The sequence below is a fragment of the Quercus lobata genome, chromosome 1, assembly GCF_001633185.2.
Source record: "Quercus lobata isolate SW786 chromosome 1, ValleyOak3.0 Primary Assembly, whole genome shotgun sequence".
NCBI classification, from domain to species: Eukaryota; Viridiplantae; Streptophyta; class Magnoliopsida; order Fagales; family Fagaceae; genus Quercus; species Quercus lobata.
This window is the reverse complement of record NC_044904.1, coordinates 3,387,400-3,406,073: the sequence shown is the minus strand read 5'-3', so window position 1 is coordinate 3,406,073 and position 18,674 is coordinate 3,387,400. Positions and strand designations below refer to the sequence as shown.

The window sequence follows — 18,674 nt, the reverse complement described above, 5'->3', positions numbered from 1 at the left end:
AGACTTGCTTGAACAAAAGGGCACTTCATCACGCTACCACAAGTCCCCACCCATTTTATAGGGTATGGTAACATTTTCTTCAACAAGATAAGAAACTTTATCTTTTTATCATGATAAGCCAAATACAAAAAAGATAAATAAGTTCTAATTTTGGATATTTGAAGGACATTTTAAAGAAGTTTGTTAATGGTTAGACTTTCTCTACTTCTCAATAATATAAAAGTCGTGTTATTTAGCACCAAAACACTTCTTTCATGAAAGATTAGTGAAACTTTTCTAGTGATGGATCCTTTCAAGTATTGGAGCAATTCAAAGAATCCATATATTAAGCATATAGAGGTTTGTTTTAGTGGAGATATATTGTGATTTCCCAATTTGATTGATTGTGTGTTATGTGTGGGTGTATGATGAATCTCACATCAAGCATATATTAGGATGAACTGAGTTTTATTTTCTTAAACTTATTTATTTGTTTACATACAATTTTTTAAAGTTTTGGTTTTTGTAAGTACATATACAAATCCTTATACTTTTACCCATTTTGGGAAAATAAGCAATCAATAATAAGCCAATCCAAAGTTCAAAACTCACTTGTTTGTCAACTAAAAATAACAGACGCGGCAGGGTTGTAATTAAATACTACATGTGGTAATTTTATTTTTTTTAAACATAAATAATAATAATAATAATAATGAAAGAAAGAAAGAAAGAAAGCTTATAAAATAACTAAAAAATTTAAAAATAAAACACAAACAATTAAATGGAGATGTCATCCTTTTTGTAATACATATGACAGGTTTTCTTAATGCTGCATAAGTTTTAGACGTAATTTAATTAATTTTTAATTAAAACTTTTCGAGATCCAAAGTATTGAAACTATCAAAATTTAAGGAGAATTAGATAATTTTTTTTAAAAAAATCAAACCAAAATATGTGGGCATTAAATATTTTTTACGAGTATACTTCGCAGTTGGTAAATATACTAAATACAGAGAAACTGCGACCACAAAAGCAGTTGATAGATAAATTATGTTACCGGCATACCGCCAATCTGACAAAGAATAATAGAGGGAGATTGAATCTTATTTTATATATAAATTTGGTCCCACATCTAAAAATTTCGAACCAACTTGTCAAAGATCTCCCATTCTTTGAAATCTTTACGCTACAAAATTTGACTGTTAGATTAGATATATATATTATATTGTTTTTCACCAAACCATTACTTCAGACTTCAGAGGTAGCTATATATATACAAAAATCAAAATCACAGAGCCGAGAATCAATCAGAGACTCTCAAGGCAAAACCAAAAAATGGATAGCAGCAGAATTGGAATTGCAGAAGAAGGAGGACCCTATTCCTATCACCCTCTTGCTGATGGAGACACCATTTCTTCCGATGATGTGCGCTTGAAACAGCTCGGTTACAAGCAAGAACTCACTCGTGGCCTCTCGTATGCTTGCTTTCTTTTCTTTTCTCTTCTCTTTTATATATATATATATATATATATATATATATATTTTTTTTTTTTTAATTCAGCACCCAAATTTGTTATATTAGTTTATGTGAGAAATCTCTCATGCATAGTTACTTCAATTTTCATAAAATAAAAACCTGATTATAACTCTATCTCATTCATTGGGTATATACATTTTATCTTTTACAGCGTGCAAACCTTACATTAGATACACAAGATATATGGTTCCGAACAAAACTTTAGAAAATGAAAAAATACATTTTGTAATGGTTTTTGGTCATAGAGTAACTTCAAGTTAATTAGACTATTAGAGCCCCACTTTATTTCATACCCTTTTGGGGATTTATCAAAAAAAGCTATGTACAAGGTTTAAAATGTAGTGTGGAATCTAAAATAGAAGCAATGGAACCAAATGTAGTAATGGGTTTTGTTACTTTGTTTGTTGTTGCATTGTGCAGAGCAATAGCAAACTTCTCAGTAACTTTCTCAATCATATCAGTACTCACAGGCCTGACCACAATGTATAATACAGGCCTCACCTATGGTGGGCCTTTAACAATGGTGTATGGATGGCCCATAGTGGGAGTGTTGACTCTGATTGTGGGTATAGCTATGGCTGAGATTTGCTCTGCTTTTCCAACTTCTGGTGGGCTCTACTTTTGGAGTGCCAAGCTTTGTGGCAACGATTGGGGCCCTTTTGCTTCTTGGATCACTGGCTGGTACGGTTTACTTCCTATCCTTTTGTAAAATTGTATTCGTATCACACGTAGTAATGATACTTAATAGTCAGTGCCAAAAAACAATTGTTGACTTTTCTTTTCTTTCTTTTTTTAATTTTTACTTCTTGAATTTATTTGTTTTTGTTTGTGAGTTTTTTTTTTTTTTTTTTGAGAAGAAAAAGGAACCACTCTATTCATGCATGTAAAAATTATGAAGTTACATCAACGTAAACTAGATAGGTTATGTCGGCTGGAACTGATTCCATCCAAACAGATAACGGATATGACATTCTAGCTCTCCTAGCTAAAGCATGTGCAACCCCGTTGCCTTGCCGCCTAACATGAGAAAAAGAACAAGTTTGGAACACACCCCTTAAGGCTTTACAATCTTTAATAATATGACCGATATTAGACCGGTCTGGACAATGGCCAACAAGTGCTTTAAACACAATCTCGGAATCTCCCTCAACTACTGCCTTTCTCAAGCCCAACTCCTCCATGAATATCATCGCTCTCCTTGCTGCCATTGCCTCCAAGACTTCCACCGTCGACGGCATCTCAATTTTCTCTGCTAGAGATCCCATGACTTGGCCCCGATCATTCCGCACCACAACACCAATGCCTGCTTTCTCTTCATCCACAAAGCAGGCCCCATCATAATTTACCTTATACATTCCTTCATCTGGTGGTACCCAACGCTGTGAATGGATCAGTTTCCTGTCGGACCTGCCAGCATAATTTCCATGAAACTCAGTTAGCAATGCCGCTGCCGCTTCAATGATCTTCTCAGGCGGTTGATGCTGCTCATTGAAGTGCTTCTTATTACGCCTGTACCAGATCATCCACGCAGTCACCATAAACAGCTCCATATTTGCGTCCTGCTGCCTAGCCGAGAATACCAGGTCTGCAAACACTCTCGTCCCCTGTTCTGAGTTTCTAAGGTTCGTGAACCCGTACCCCCAACAGCCCAGCACCTGATCACAGTCCCAAAGAGCATGTTGGACCGTTTCTTGTGCTCTGTTACAGCTGCTGCATAACGGTGACTGCACAACCTTCCGCCGGTGCAAATTTGCCAACGTTGGGAGTGATTCGGTGCATGCTCGCCAGCCAAAGTGTTTAACCTTGTTTGGGATTTTCAAACTCCACATCCACTTCCAGAATTTCCTTGAATCATCAGTGTTTGATCCTGATGCAGCATCTCTGTTTTCCAGTTCTTCTAACAGTTGGTACCCCGTCTTTACAGAGTAGTTTCCATCCCTGCTACGTGGCCAAACGGTGCAATCATCCTGTGGTGTTCTGCACAATGGGATAGCCTTAATTCTTTGAGCCAGATATGGAGAAATTTTCTGGTCAATCAATTGGCCATTCCACTCCATAGTTGTTTGGTCAATTAGTGAGCTAACCGTGGAATCATCCATAAATTCCAGCATGCGTGGTACTGCTTTAGTTGGAAGGCAGCCCGGAATCCATCTGTCTTCAAACACCCTAATCTGTGATCCATCACCAACCCTCCATAACATCCCCTTTTCAATGACATGCCTTGCTTTAAGGATACTTTGCCATGCATAGGAGCCTTTCTTGCTTTTTGCCTCCATTACCGAACCCGTGGGAAAATATTTTGTGCTGAAAACCTTAAATAGAAGTGAATTTCTATCCGTTTGTAGTCTCCAAATTTGTTTGGCAAGCATAGCCTCATTGAATCTCACCAAATCCTTGAAACCCATACCCCCCTCCTCTTTCGGTTTGCATAACACCTCCCAACTCTTCCAATGAATTTTTCTTTGACTACCACGTTCACCCCACCAAAATTTTCTGATTTGCATTTCAATCTCCCTGCACAAACCCATCGGCAACTTGAAACAACTCATTGCAAATGTAGGGATAGCTTGCACCACCGCCTTGAGCAAAATCTCTCTCCCCGCTTGAGATAGAAGCTTTTCCTTCCAGCCTTGAAGCTTTGCCCACACCCTCTCTTTAATATAAGTGAGACTTGCCTTTTTATTTCTACCAACCACAACGGGCAATCCAAGGTATTTTTCATATTCCTTGATTTCTGGAACTCCTAGGAAGCTTATGATGTCTCTCTTCATTTCTTCAGACACCGCTTTGCTGAAGAAAAGGGTTGTCTTCTCCCGGTTTATTTGTTGACCTGATGCCCCTTCATAAAGAGATAAGATGTGTTGAATGGCTTGCAACTCCTCCATCCTTGCTCAGCAAAACAACAAAGTGTCATCTGCAAAAAATAGGTTAGTAATTTTTGGTCCATTTTTACATAGGGAAAAACCCCGAATAGCATTGTCCCTTGCAGCATGTTGGATCAATCTATTCAACCCCTCCGAGCACAGCAAGAAAAGGTATGGTGATAATGGGTCCCCCTGACGAATTCCCCTAGACGGAGAGATTTCGCCTTTGGGTTCCCCATTAACTAAGATTGAATAAGACACTGTGCTAATACATTCATATATGAGGTTCACCCAAGCATCACAAAAACCCATTTTTTTCATAATTTCAATCAAAAAACCCCACTCCACTCTATCATATGCTTTACTCATATCTAACTTTAAGGTCATGAAATCTGCTTTCTTTGACTTCTGTGTCTTCATATGATGTAACAACTCAAAGGCCACCAAAATATTATCTGAAATAGCCTTATTTGATTGGAATGCACTTTGCGACTCAGAGATCAAATGTGGCAGGACTTTTTTAAGTCTATTTGCAATAACCTTTGAAGCTAACTTGTATATGACATTGCAAAGGGATATGGGGCGAAATTCAGAAACAACAGTAGGACTTTTTACTTTGGGGATTAAAGTAATGAACGTGTGATTAATAGATGGAGGAATAGAACCTGAGTTAAGACAATTTAGGATAGCTGCTGAGACATCATCTCCAATAGAGTTCCAGAACTTTTGATAAAACAAAGGGGGTAAGCCATCGGGTCCTGGTGCCTTTAGTGGCCCCATTTGTTGAAGTGCCTCATCAATTTCAGCCCTAACATATTCAGCAGCTAGCATGGCATTTTGTTCCTCTGTGATGATAGAAGGAACTACCCTTAGAACTTCCTCCATGTTTGTTGATGAGGCCGTTGTAAATAATTGGTGGTAGTAGTCCACCAAAATATCAGAAATCTCCTCTTCATTTGTGCATACCACCCCTGCTTCATTTTTCAACTCCTCAATCCTATTCCTCTTATATCTATGAGAAGCTCGATTGTGAAAAAATTTTGTGTTCTGGTCCCCCTCCTTAAGCCACAAAGCTCTTGATCTTTGCTTCCACATCTTCTCCTCCTTGATTAACAACCCATTTATGTCCCACTTCAATTGATTAACTGCATCCATTGTCCCCCCTCTAATGGCCCTTTGTTCTGCTTGCCTCAATTGTTGTTTTTTTTCCTTTAAGGACCGAGTAATACTCCCAAAAGACACACGGCTCCACTGCTTCAGTTTTTCTTGACACTCCTTTATTTTTCCCTCTACTTGAACCACCGGATTACTTGAAAAATGTCTTCTCCACGCCAAGTCCACAACTTCACTACATCTTGTATCCTCAAGCCACATTTGCTCAAATCTCCATGGTCTTCTTTGTTTTATCTGAATTCCTTTTAGCCTAATAATCAAGGGCTTATGATCCGAGGACCCACATTCCAAATGTACCACCTTTGTTGCCGGAAACATATCTAGCCAATCCGTTGTAGCAACTGCCCGATCGAGTCTTTCCCAAATAGTGTTACCTCTTCCTGACCCTCTATACCAAGTGTACTTCCCTCCCACAAAACCCAAATCTTTGAATTCACATTCATCAAGCACATTCCTAAAAGCTTCCATTTGGCTTCTTGGTCTGAACCTACCTCCCAACTTTTCATCTATTCTCGTGATTTCATTAAAGTCTCCCGCACACAGCCAAGGGAGAGTGTATTTACTTCTTAATCTTCTCAACTTTGCCCAGGATTCATGACGGTGTTTTGTGTCTGGCTCACCATAAAAACCGGTAAATCTCCATTCATCTTCCTTCCCCTTATTCACTACTCCATCCATATGGTTAGGGGAGTAGGTATCAATAGAGAAGTCACACTCCTTCTTCCATAAGATAGCCACTCCACCTCCTCTGCCTACTCTCGAAACTTCAATCAAACCATCAAATTTGAGCCGTACCTTTATTTCCTCCAGCCTAGCTTTGTCAAGCCATGTTTCGGCTAGGAACACGACTAAGGGATCTTGTGCCCGGATCACATCTCCAAGCTCTTGCTCTGTTTGTGGGTTCCCAAGCCCACGACAGTTCCAACATAGGATATTCATGGCTCTTGGCGGGGCTGATTTTCAGCCCTCGCCACTTCAATTGTTGGTTCTTGATCATCCCGAGAAACCTGAAATTTCTTCCTAGGTAACTCGGATTCAAGGAGTTCATCACCTACCCGCTTCAAAGATTGCAAAGGACTAGCTACACGGGTAACACTTGCTTCTTTTCTCTCTATTCTTTTCCAGGTGGGGCTGCTGCTTGCCAATGGCCTTTGTGTTTTAGCTAGCACGTGAGTCACTTTCACTTTAGGGTTTCCCACGTCCTTATGCACGTGGTTATGCATTTCATTAATTTGGCCACACGCCTCCACTCCACTTTTGGAAAGGATCTTCTCAGCTCCAATATTTTCGGTTTCCATCTCCAAGTCAACAACAGATTCCGCATTTACTGCACCTCCACTGCCTGTGTCCTTCTTCAATTCAAATTTCCTTAACTCCAAATCAATTTCCTTTATTTTCTTCTCAAAATAATCCCCTTGATTCTCGGCATTTACCATCTGTATCGGTTCCAGATTTTTATCCTCGGCATTTACCATCTGTATCGATTCCAGATTTTTATCCGCTGGACCTCTTTGTTTTGTAACGTTCATAACGTCTTCTTCTCTACTTATTAGATCATTAATTGCACCAGACCTGACTTCCACCGGACCGCCTTCCTCTGCCACCTTCTCCCCTGCCGTGTTATTGCTCTTCCTCCGATTTCCTCTGTTCTCAATGTCCTTTTTTCTCGCTTCATAGTAACCCGGCACCACTACCAGCGAGTTGTTGAATACCGGTAATGAAGCTGCACGTATCCAGGACCCATACTCTTGATCCTGTTTGGTTAAAGTGCCACTACTCTGTATCCACCGATCACAGTCTCTGTCAAAATGATCCAATCGTCCACACCAGTAGCATACATTCAGGAGACGCTCATATTTAAAAGATGCCCATCCCTTCGACCCATCGTCAAGTGTAAAGACTCGTCCCCTGCAGAGAGGGAGGGTTGTGTTAACTTTAACTCTAATCCGCATTACATTGCCTCGGTCTACCTCTGCTAAAGTTGGTTCTGTGTTGACTTTCCCTGCTGCTTCACAGAGCTTCTCAGCTACTTCACGACTTAAATACTTTGTTGGAATGTCATGCACTTGCACCCACATTGTGACATGCTCAAAGACTAAATCCTGAACTGGAATGCTATAATCATACCGCTTGATCATCACCAAGTGCTTATCAAAGCTCCATGGTTCTCCCTCCAAAATTTTCTCTACCTCTTCCTCATTATCAAAGATGAATAACATGGTATGGTTTCCCACGTTCCGCACCTTGAACCCATTCTTTGGTCGCCAAATTGGGTTAAAAGTCCGTATAACCGCTTCTGTATTCAAAGATCGTTTGGTCAAAAATTTTGCAGCTATGGTGATGTTCTTCGAACTCTCAGTCGCGGTCAATTTCACTTCACCACCTTCTCTATCATCTAAAGACATGTTACCCCATTTCTTGACTAGTGTTTCCATTTTCCTTACCACTCAGTGTTTCCCAATTCCCTGAAGAAAAAAACCCACAAGCCTCCAAGTAACAGTGTTACTGAAGGGACACACCTTCCTCTCTCCAAGGATACGACAATTCTACAGTATCAAGAGTTTAGAGGCAAGTCTACACTCGTGGTACAGAGAAACTGTTTGTGAGTTGATTAACTAACTACTATACAATCCAAAACAATACCTTTCAATATGATTTGACTATGTGAGAAATGCTAGAATCAATTGTATCATATACGTTATTAGAGATGACATAAACCTTGCGTAACTATGATATATGAGTTAATAAATTATAGCTATTCGTTGATTTTTTTTTTTTTGTCTCCCTTGTTGTCTAGCAGCATGTGCCTTTTGGTGTTATTGTATATAATTTAAGATTGAAAAATAAATGAATTATTAAATACTTAAAATTAAAACTCTAAGTAAGTTAGAATTTTGAAATCACATGTTGGGCCTGTTAGAAATTCAGTTAATTATTTTATTTGATTTACATATAATTTTTAAAAGTTTTACCTTTCCTATGTATTTTTGTGGAGTTTTTAGTTTATATACTCTTGAGTCTCGGTTCATATTCTGTCTTGGCCTTTGGGGTTGGGCAGTTAGTTATTAAATTTCCAAACCCATAATCATTGGGCTAACTGTTTGGGATTGGGTTGGGTTACGACGTTCTTACTAGCATTACAATTCTAGGAAAAATTGGGAGGTAAATCTATCTTTTTCAATGCCTAGAAATAATATAGTTTACCAAGTGATCTTTTTTGAGTCTCTGAATATAGGTTTTAAGACTTGAGGATAAAGAAAAATATCTAATCTAAACAATGCCAAGCTCTTACGTAGCATTTACAATTCAGATTTGTTGAAGTTAGGCCTGTCCACGGGTCGAGCCGGGTTGGTTTAGGGCCCAACCGAACTAGACCCAATTGGATCAAGTTGCTAAATTTTGAACCCGTATTCGACCGAATATTCAAGTCGGATCCGACGTTTTGGGTAATCGAATGACCAAGTCGGAGTTGTTGGTTTATCGGGTCTGGGCCTCAGATTGGGCCAGAATTTTTGACAATTTTTGGATTTGGAGAATCGGTTTGAGGATTGTTGAAGAGTGAACCAAAATACCAAATAGAGAAGTGAGACTGTGAGAGTTTGAGAGAGCCAAGTAGAGAACTGAGATTGAAGAAGTGAAGAGGTGAGGAAGCGTGAAGGTGAAGCCATGAGGCCCATGACCACGGAGCATTCAATCTAACCTCTGAGACTGAGTCCGAAGTGAAAACTGAAGAGAGTCAAGAGAGCCATTAGAGATATGGAGAGATATTCTAATCTATAGAGTGTAATTGTCACTGTTAGATTGGGTCTTGATATTTTTGGATTATAAGTTTATAATCGTTGATTCAATTTTGGGTTATTGTATTTGTGCCACATGGCCCACACTGCCACTGAAATTAGTCTTCAGTGTTCAGTCATATCATTGAGTGGAGTGCTCAGTTTTTACTCTCATCAAAACCATTGATTTGAATTTTAATTGGAGTTAACGGTTGATATGGGTATTGGGAATTTGTGTGAGAAAAAGTTAACTTTTGTTTTGGTTTACGCGTGGGCTGGCTGGCACTGTTAGGTTGCTCCTCCTGGCTACTGGTATGTCAATCAAAATATCAAATCATATATATATATATATATATTGGTATAATAATTCAATCAATTCGGGTTGATTGAATGAAATTTTTTTAAACCCAGATCCGGACCGAATTATTCGGTTATTTCACTTGCCTACCCGTGACTAACCACAGACTAGATTCAAAGTCATCCGTGGACCTTCGGTTCAGGCAAGTTCAGGCGGGCAGGTCAGTTGGTTCGGGTCACTAGACACCCCTAGTTGAAGTTGAAAAGCTGGTGTCCTGAACTATTGTGTCAATGCCATAACTAGAAATTCATATAGATGTTGGTCCATGGCCCAATTAAGACCATAGCCCAATTATGATGGTGGTCTATGATCCCAATAGATAATTGGGATCATGACCCAAGAAGTGCCTTAAGTACTGAATAGGTCTTAACCCTATGGTTGAAACTAGCTATTCTATTCCATCTGGCCCAAGCCCAATTTGTTTTGGATCATCCAATCGTACAAGGTTTATGGATTTTAAAGAACAAGTGTGGCATATCTCATAAGGATGGAAAAATGTGTGATATTCTCTTAATGATGGAAAATCAATAGTTTGATTAATAGGTAATAATCTATTATTGTTTGAATTTGTTTACAAGTTAAAGTGTTCATTCCTTTTACATGAATGGTAAGTCTACGTCTAGAATGGTAGGTCCTCTCACACTTGTGGTGCAAAATCATGTCTTTAAGACGTATTCAAGTGATAAATTTTTTAGATCTAAATTAATTTGATCTAAAATTATATTCCGAGAGCTCAATTTCTTCTTTAAAATTATTGAATAATATATAATAAAAAACACTCATTATTGCTTTGTTCATCAACTTTATCTTAGAAAAGAACAACTCATTATCTAAATTTTGTACACATTACAAGGAAAATTAAGAACTCATCACATCAATTGTATGATGCAAATTACTGTAACAGCCATAATCCAATGAGAAAGTTAATAGTCCTTCAATTAGAGGGAAGGAGAAAGTGTGTGTGTGTTCTTTTCTTTCGTGCTCTCTATTATTACGTGATCCAAACATGTGCATTAATATTTGGTAGGTACCAAAGATAGACAATAAAATCGCAATTTAATAAGCAGAGTGGTGTGTAAATAAATCCACATTCGTGTAAGCTAAGCTGTCAAGTGTCAATGAGGGAGAAAAAGAAGCATGTGAGTTGTGCCTAAGTTTAGGGATTCGATGAATCTCAACTTCAAGAGTAGAATTGTGCAAGAATCTGATTTGGAGTTTCATTCATTAGATATTATAGAAGATTAAACATAATTTAATTAGAGTTTATCTAAAGAAAGCCATATTTAAGTTAATAAAAAAATTAGTTTAGCAGATGAGAACAGTTACACACCACACCAAAAGGTCCTCCTACAATTCTGTACCCATTACATGCCTACATTCTAGTTAAAGATGTTGGATTTGACTTTGCAATTTGAAGGGGCAAAGGTTTATTAAAGTTAAAACTTTTAACGGCTTAGGAGAATGGTAAAGTTACTTAAAATGGTTTCATACTTCATTGCACACTGTATATGATTATCTTGTCAAAGATTCAGTTTCCATTTTCATTGTGTCTCAAAATATATCAACGTGAAGAAAATGATAACTCCATTGAAAAATGGAAATGAAAATTCAACTTATTGCATACAAATTGAAACGTATGCAAGTCAATTTTTACAATTTTTCTACCTTTCATACATGAAATTTCTATGCAATGTGCTGTCATAAATCCACCTGGTGAACGTGCTAATTAATTCTCTCTCTCTCTCTCTCTCTCTCATCCATGATCCACAATATACAAGCAATCCTGTGACTTTTTGGGACCATCATCAACCATGTCCATCACTGTTTTGGTGTTTTGGATGCCTAATGAAATAGTAGGGCTCCATTCATAGTAAAAGGACTACTCCAAATATATTTTTAGGACAACTCTGATAGAATTCATTTTCCTTAGATTTTCTACTTTAGTCAATCGTATAGTTGTATTGGCCAATAAATCATTATATAGTTTAATTTAATTGCTCTTGAGAGAAGATAATATTTTTGTCTTTGTATTATATCAGTCATTGCAATACAAGTGATGTTATTGTCAATGATAATTTGTTTAGTTACAAAATTGGTTATAACCTAAGATTACAACATTACTTAATATCTTTTTACTAAAGGTGAAAAATTTCTAGAAATTTAAATATCAATAGCTATATCATAATAAATTGTTTAAATTGCAAGTTTTTGTAGTTTAAAATTAAGTATAAAATATAAATGTATAGATTATATAGTAAATAATATTCGATTAACATAAAATTTGACAGGTGTATTAAGAGCATAAAGAACAAACAATTTAATAATTAGATTTTCAAAATATGTAATAATATTTATTTTATAGAGTAAGGTTATAGTCTAAAACTACAACTAATTTTGTAACTGAAATTTGTCCTTAAAGCAAATCTATTAACAGAGAAAGTTTATTCTACGGTGAAGATTCAGCTATTATCGATTGTGAAAAAAATTTGTCAAATATTTTGCCACTAGATTTGTTGTTCTAATTTAGGTAAAAGATATTACTGCTTTATCAAATGGGACAACACCAGAATCCTCTATAAGTCTAGAAGTATATACCGTGTGTCTTTGTGAATCTTGTACTTTACTTGATGAGGTCGGACAAAGCCCAAAGTATCCCTTTTTTTTTTCTTTCTTTTAATATTAAGAAGAAAGGGTTTGCATGTGGTCCTTTTATCGCAGTGTACCCACTCAAGTCGGACGTCAAAGCAATAAATTATCTTATTATCATGTGTTTTTGCAATCAGGCCAAAAAAGACATGTCATTGAAATGTCCACACAATTCATTCAATTCCCATTAAATGATGTCTTTGTGTGTGTGTTTATATATATATTAAATCAAACTGTATCCAAAAAAACAAGAAAATCACACCTAGGATCTGTTTTGATTGAGTTTATTTTTACTGAAACTGAAAACTAAAACTGAAAACACTGTAACAAAATAATTTTTAAATGTATGAATAATACCGTAGGACCCATTTTTAATAAAAAAATTACTGAAAAATGAAGTTTGTGGAACCCATGAACAGTATACGGGTGCACTGTTTACAAAAAAAGTCAACGTTAATAGCTAAAAAAAAAAAAAAAAAAAAAGAGGAAGGACGTGTTTATTGCGTGCAACTGTAGCATGGGCATGTCCCATGCCCAAAACGCAAACGTTGAAACCAGTAAACGCCGAAACCAAACGGGTATATAATCAAAATGAATTATGCCTACAAATTAAAAAAAAAAAAAAGGGTATACACATAATCGAATATCCATTATTTTTTTAGCATGTGTGTTTATGACACTACTTAAAAGTGTTTGTCGTCCTTTGGGATCTACTAGCTGTTAAGACATAAAAAAGAGTTAGAATCTCATCCATAGAATATAGTATGAAGCCTATGAAACAATCTGGTATTATTAACGGTTATATAGGAGAACTAGCTGTACATTTATATACTATAATAATTGTTTCTCAAAAAAAAAAAATATATATATATATATATATATACTATAATAATTAAGAAAGGTCAATATGCCTACATTTAAATTTAGATACGAAAATTCAGGAAATCATCAAAATACATTTGCGAAGTTCAAAGCAAAGCAAAGCACGTATATAGTCATTCACCAGTCACCACCACCTTCTTCTCCAGCTATCAAAGATTCCAACCTTTTTTTTTGCTGAATCAAAGATTCCAACTTTGAGTATATTATTGGCGGCTCTGTTTGACCATTGAATTGTGCTTATAGTCGCTACAGTGCCATATATATATATATATATATATATATATACATTTCTTTATTCCACACGTTTGATTTTGCTTCTCTCTCACACACCATTGAAATTAGTACAAAAAGATCAGAGTTGTAGTATCAGTCTATCAGATACAGATTGAGAGAGAGAAAGAGAGACTCCAAGAAGGAAGGAAAGAGATTGAATATTTGGCTGAAACAACCAAAAACTCAATCTTTTGCTTCCTCTTTCTATATCTGACTCTTCTCTTCTCTGCTGTGAGAAGATGGTTTCTGGTATTGAAAACGGCAGCGTTTCTGTTGATTCAGGACATGCCAGGCTTCATGAGCTTGGCTACAAACAAGAGCTCAAGCGTGATCTATCGTAAATTTTCTCAACAACCCATTTCTTGTTTCTCATTCTTTTGCTTTGTTTTGCTCTTTGATACTCAATTCATAGCAAAACTTGAAGTGGGTCATTGAGGTTTATGGGTTTGGTTATTGGGAATTGCAGGGTGGTTTCGAACTTTGCGTTTTCATTTTCTATAATCTCTGTGCTTACTGGTGTAACCACACTTTACAACACTGGGCTAACCTATGGTGGGCCAGTTTCTTTAGCTTATGGATGGTTAATAGCTGGTGCGTTCACCATGATTGTTGGGTTGTCTATGAGTGAGATTTGTTCCTCTTACCCAACCTCTGGTGGTCTCTACTATTGGAGTGCAAAGCTTGCTGGCCCAGGATGGGCACCCTTTGCCTCATGGATAACTGGCTGGTAATCATTTTCTTAGAAAGTTACTTACTTTGCTGGTTTGAATTGCAGTAATCATAAGAAGAATGAAAAAAGATAAATTGGTTTGACACCTTAATTGCTTTGTTCACCACTGTTTAGTTGACATAATAAGTGTTTTGATTTCGGACTAAGCTTTAGTATAATTGTTGTTGTTGTTGCTGCTGTATATTTCTATGTTTGTTGAGGAATTCAAGTTGTGCTTGGAATTCATGAGATCTGCAATACTTAGAATAAGGTAGTGGTTGACTTTTTATTGGGGTTTTAGAGGAAGTGGGTAGAAAAGGATCTAGGATTAGATCAATGAAAGAATGTACAATTGGGGTACATATTTGAAATGTGAGAAGCCAACAATGGCCTATTGTCCTCATGGGGAAATGGTAAACCACAAAAGGCTCTATCTTTAGAGTGTAGACTCCCTTTCTTTGTCAACAGGTGTGCATATTTGTTACACTCCCGGTAAGCATGATGCAAGTCTCTGGGCGGAAGGTCATCGTAAACCACCTGCAATCATCAGCAAGCATTCTCAGGATTTGATTTGCATTAGCTGTCTTAAGAAACAGGCATCTGATTCTGATTATAACCTCAAGGGGCGTTTAGTTCAATTATCAGGGAATCAATTCCTAGGGGCTGTCAATTCTAAAGCTTCAATCATAGTAGACCACGGCATTAATTCCCATATGAGCTTAAAGTCTTTGTCCTTCATAACTTCCCAATTTCTTAAAATATGCTGGGTTTTTCTTCTTTGGTTGCCACTCTAGTTTTTTTCCTTCGGGCTGTGAAAAAGGTGCCAACTTCCCATGCAGGGAATTTAATTTCTAATGAAAGAAACTAAATTGATCTAAGGTGATTGAGCCAACTTTAAAATGTGCTCAACACTAGTTGTTTGCTATTTCTCTTTTTTTCACAACCTGTAATTATAGTGCTTGTTACAATATGCACTGTCTGTCATAAGTTGTTATTTATTTTTAACAATGAGTGAAAAGTCATTAGTAAGTGTCATACATTTTTAAAAAAAAGAGATGGTCAGTGTTGTTTTCTTGTTGCCACTAAGCCTAAAATTTTAGGTATATTGTTGAACCAGCTGGTCAAGCCAATCATAAGATACAGGGAATTTGGAATTGCTGCAATCACATCTTCTGATGCACAGTAAATGATTTTTATGTTTATGCAGGTTCAACATTGTTGGTCAGGTATTACTGAGCATCGTTTGTCCTGGAGTTTCAAGTTCTTCAAAATCCACTAGGAGGTCAAGCTTGTCTTGGATGTGATATAATCTGTTATGAACTCTTAACTGATTTGGATACCTTTTCATTTGCAGTGGGCTGTCACAACAAGTATAGATTACTCACTTGCACAGCTGATTTCAGTGATAATTCTACTTAGCACAGGTGGAAACAATGGAGGGGGATATGAGGCATCCAAATATGCTGTTATTGGATTTCATGGGGCAATTTTACTCCTACATGCTATTATCAACAGTCTTCCTATCACGTGGTTATCTTTATTTGGGCAAGTAGCTGCTGCATGGAACCTAGTAGGTATGAAGAGTTTCCTTACCATTTCTCCTTTTCAAGTTTTCCCATGGTATTGCTCATGGAAATCTCCTTCTTGGATCTCTAATGCTTCTTGGCATCCTCAGGTGTCTTCGTTCTTATGATTCTCATTCCCTCTGTCGCAACGGAGAGGGCTAGTGCCAAGTTTGTTTTCACTCACTTCAACACTGATAATGGTGAGGGAATCAACAGTAAAGTATACATATTTGTTCTGGGACTTCTAATGAGTCAATATACCCTAACCGGGTATGATGCCTCTGCTCATATGGTAAATTGCACTGTTCTCTTCATCCCTTCAAATAAAATCACTGCCTTCAGAAGCAGAAAGAAAAGTGTCGATCTTGACATGTCTGAGAAGTTTCAAAACTTTTATTAGGTGACCACATGACCCTACTCAATAAAATGAACAGTTTGTTAATAACAAAATCTCTGGAATCAGATGTTTTTAGTTTTTCAAGTATGGCTAGTCATTCTTGTAATGCAAATCCAAACTCATGAAATCAGGTGCTTATTTTCAGTTCTACTTGCTTATAAACTATTTCAGTTAATTTATTTCAGATAAACAGAATCTTAAACAAGGTATCTGGAATTTATGCCATTCTTAGTCCCAATTCTTTGAGTTTTGGCACTTTTCTTTCTGCTGATGACTTAGCATTTATTCATATAACTGTAACTAAATCCTACTGTTTCCTGTGAATTTCTAATTCTAGACAGAGGAAACCAAGAGTGCTGATAAGAATGGACCAAGAGGAATAATCAGTTCCATTGGGATATCTGTTATTGTTGGATGGGGATACATACTTGGGATCACCTTTGCAGTAACTAACATATCAGACCTTTTAGATGAAAACAATGATGCTGGTGGTTATGCCATTGCTGAAATATTTTACCAAGTATTTAAGAGTCGATACGGCACTGGTGTTGGAGGAATTATTTGCTTGGGAGTGGTTGCTGTTGCCATATTTTTCTGTGGTATGAGTTCTGTTACTAGCAACTCAAGGTAAGCATACATTTCTTTGACTTAATAACATGAGAGATAGGACTCACTTTTTGATCCCTTAACTATTTACTGCATAATATTCATTTTCAGGATGGCTTATGCCTTCTCTAGAGATGGAGCCATGCCATTTTCATCAGTTTGGCATAAAGTGAACAATCAGGAGGTCCCCATAAATGCCGTGTGGCTCTCTGCCCTTATATCATTTTGCATGGCTCTGACGGTATGCATATTCCCCCCACCCCCCTCCTTTCGTGTTTTAGATGAATTGCTCTTCTAATTGTCATAGACATTATAACATTATATAATAGTTCTTTGTTGCTTATGGTATGCACTGGAGTTGCCACTACAGTGCAGGAAAATTTGTCTCTCTTTTAGTGAATAACAATGGGAATTGCTGGCTATGTAGCTGGGAAAATCTTCAAGGGAATTATATTTGTATCATATCCAAATCTATCTAATCAGAGATAATACTTTTCAAATACTTCCTATCAATCCAATACTTCATTGGCATATAAAATTTTGACATTGTATCTGATACATTTAAGCTACTGATTTATAAGTATTGGAAACACCTCAAGCACTAGGAGAAGACCTCTTTAAGTAAAGACTAGGAAAGAATTGCAAGTAAAACTATTGAAGGGTTTATGACATACATTATGACTAACGCATAAACTAGTGATGCCTGCATGAGTAAGTTAAGTATTCTACTATACAATTCAAATGGGTGAGGGAAGGTATGAATCTTGGATGTCTTAGTTTGAAACACAGGAGGTGCCAATTGACCCAAAGATGGCACATACACATTGTATTGTATATGTGTCCTTTTTCCAAATCCATTCTTCATTGTAAACATGCATGAAATGTTTATTTCCCTGGACTTTCCCAGCATGCATGAGTTGAAGAAAAAAAAAAGGGGGGGGGGGTGGTGGGGGAGATATGACAGATTGATTGTGTTTGGTACAAGTACCCTTCTTAGGAGTGGATCTGTCTAAATAACGTCAAACAAAAGGAATATGGGCTATGTGATTTGCATGAGTTGAATTTGTAACAAAAAGAAGTAAAAGGTTAGATATATAATTGGTGATGAACCTTTTATTTATTTATTTTATGTTTGTTTGTTTAGTTTACTAAATGACAGTTCTAAGGGTAGATTTATCATTACAGTTTTACAATATACAACGTTGGAAATATGGCTTGAACTTGGTTAAGTCCCAAGTTATGTCATTTTATATATTGGCCAATACACACTATTGCACTTAGCCCTTAATACCCTCATGCAAAAGCTTTTATTTCTGTTATTCAACTGATAATTGTATACTTGTTCATTTTAAATGTTTTGCAGTCTCTTGGAAGCTCAGTGGCATTTCAGGCTATGGTATCTATAGCAACTATTGGACTGTACATTGCTTATGCCCTACCCATCTTCTTTAGAGTGACTTTGGCACGCAAGTCCTTTATCCCCGGACCTTTCAACTTGGGCCGCTATGGGATCCTTGTTGGTTGGATTGCCGTTCTCTGGGTGGCAACCATCTCAGTCCTCTTCTCATTGCCTGTATCCTATCCCATTACTAATGAGACACTCAACTACACTCCTGTAGCGGTTGGCTGTTTGTTTATTCTTGTCATTACTTCTTGGATTTTCGGTGCTCGTCACTGGTTTAGAGGTCCCATAACCAATATAGATGCCTGAAGTCATGTACGTACAAAGTATTGGATATCTTACAAACAGGAATAAAATGTGATAATCTTTTTAATTCAACTCTTGGAATTTTTCCACTCTATCAAATGTTGATGAGTTATGACTATATATATTCTGTAGTTTTCAGCTTTTCGGTTATATTCTTAATCTTAATGATATGGGCCTAACACGTTTAAAAGGACACTGCAG

At 36.9% G+C, this 18,674-nt stretch overlaps 1 protein-coding gene across 2 annotated transcripts; it reads left to right on the top strand.

The window, feature by feature from the left end:
• The first annotated feature begins 1,215 nt into the window (after nucleotides 1-1,215).
• On the top strand, nucleotides 1,216-18,588 carry LOC115974828 (amino-acid permease BAT1 homolog). Of its 2 annotated transcripts, none has more exons than XM_031095360.1 (8): nucleotides 1,216-1,454; nucleotides 1,937-2,197; nucleotides 15,405-15,423; nucleotides 15,552-15,771; nucleotides 15,873-16,054; nucleotides 16,497-16,786; nucleotides 16,877-17,006; nucleotides 18,129-18,588. In XM_031095360.1, the coding sequence occupies exons 1-8, from the start codon at nucleotides 1,315-1,317 to the stop codon at nucleotides 18,474-18,476; spliced, it is 1,590 nt and encodes a 529-aa protein (XP_030951220.1). In that variant the 5' UTR covers nucleotides 1,216-1,314; the 3' UTR covers nucleotides 18,477-18,588. The 2 variants fall into 2 exon arrangements, with proteins under 2 accessions (XP_030951220.1, XP_030951228.1); XM_031095368.1 differs by lacking the exons at nucleotides 1,216-1,454; nucleotides 1,937-2,197 and adding exons at nucleotides 13,262-13,825; nucleotides 13,955-14,215.
• The last annotated feature ends 86 nt before the right edge of the window (nucleotides 18,589-18,674 follow it).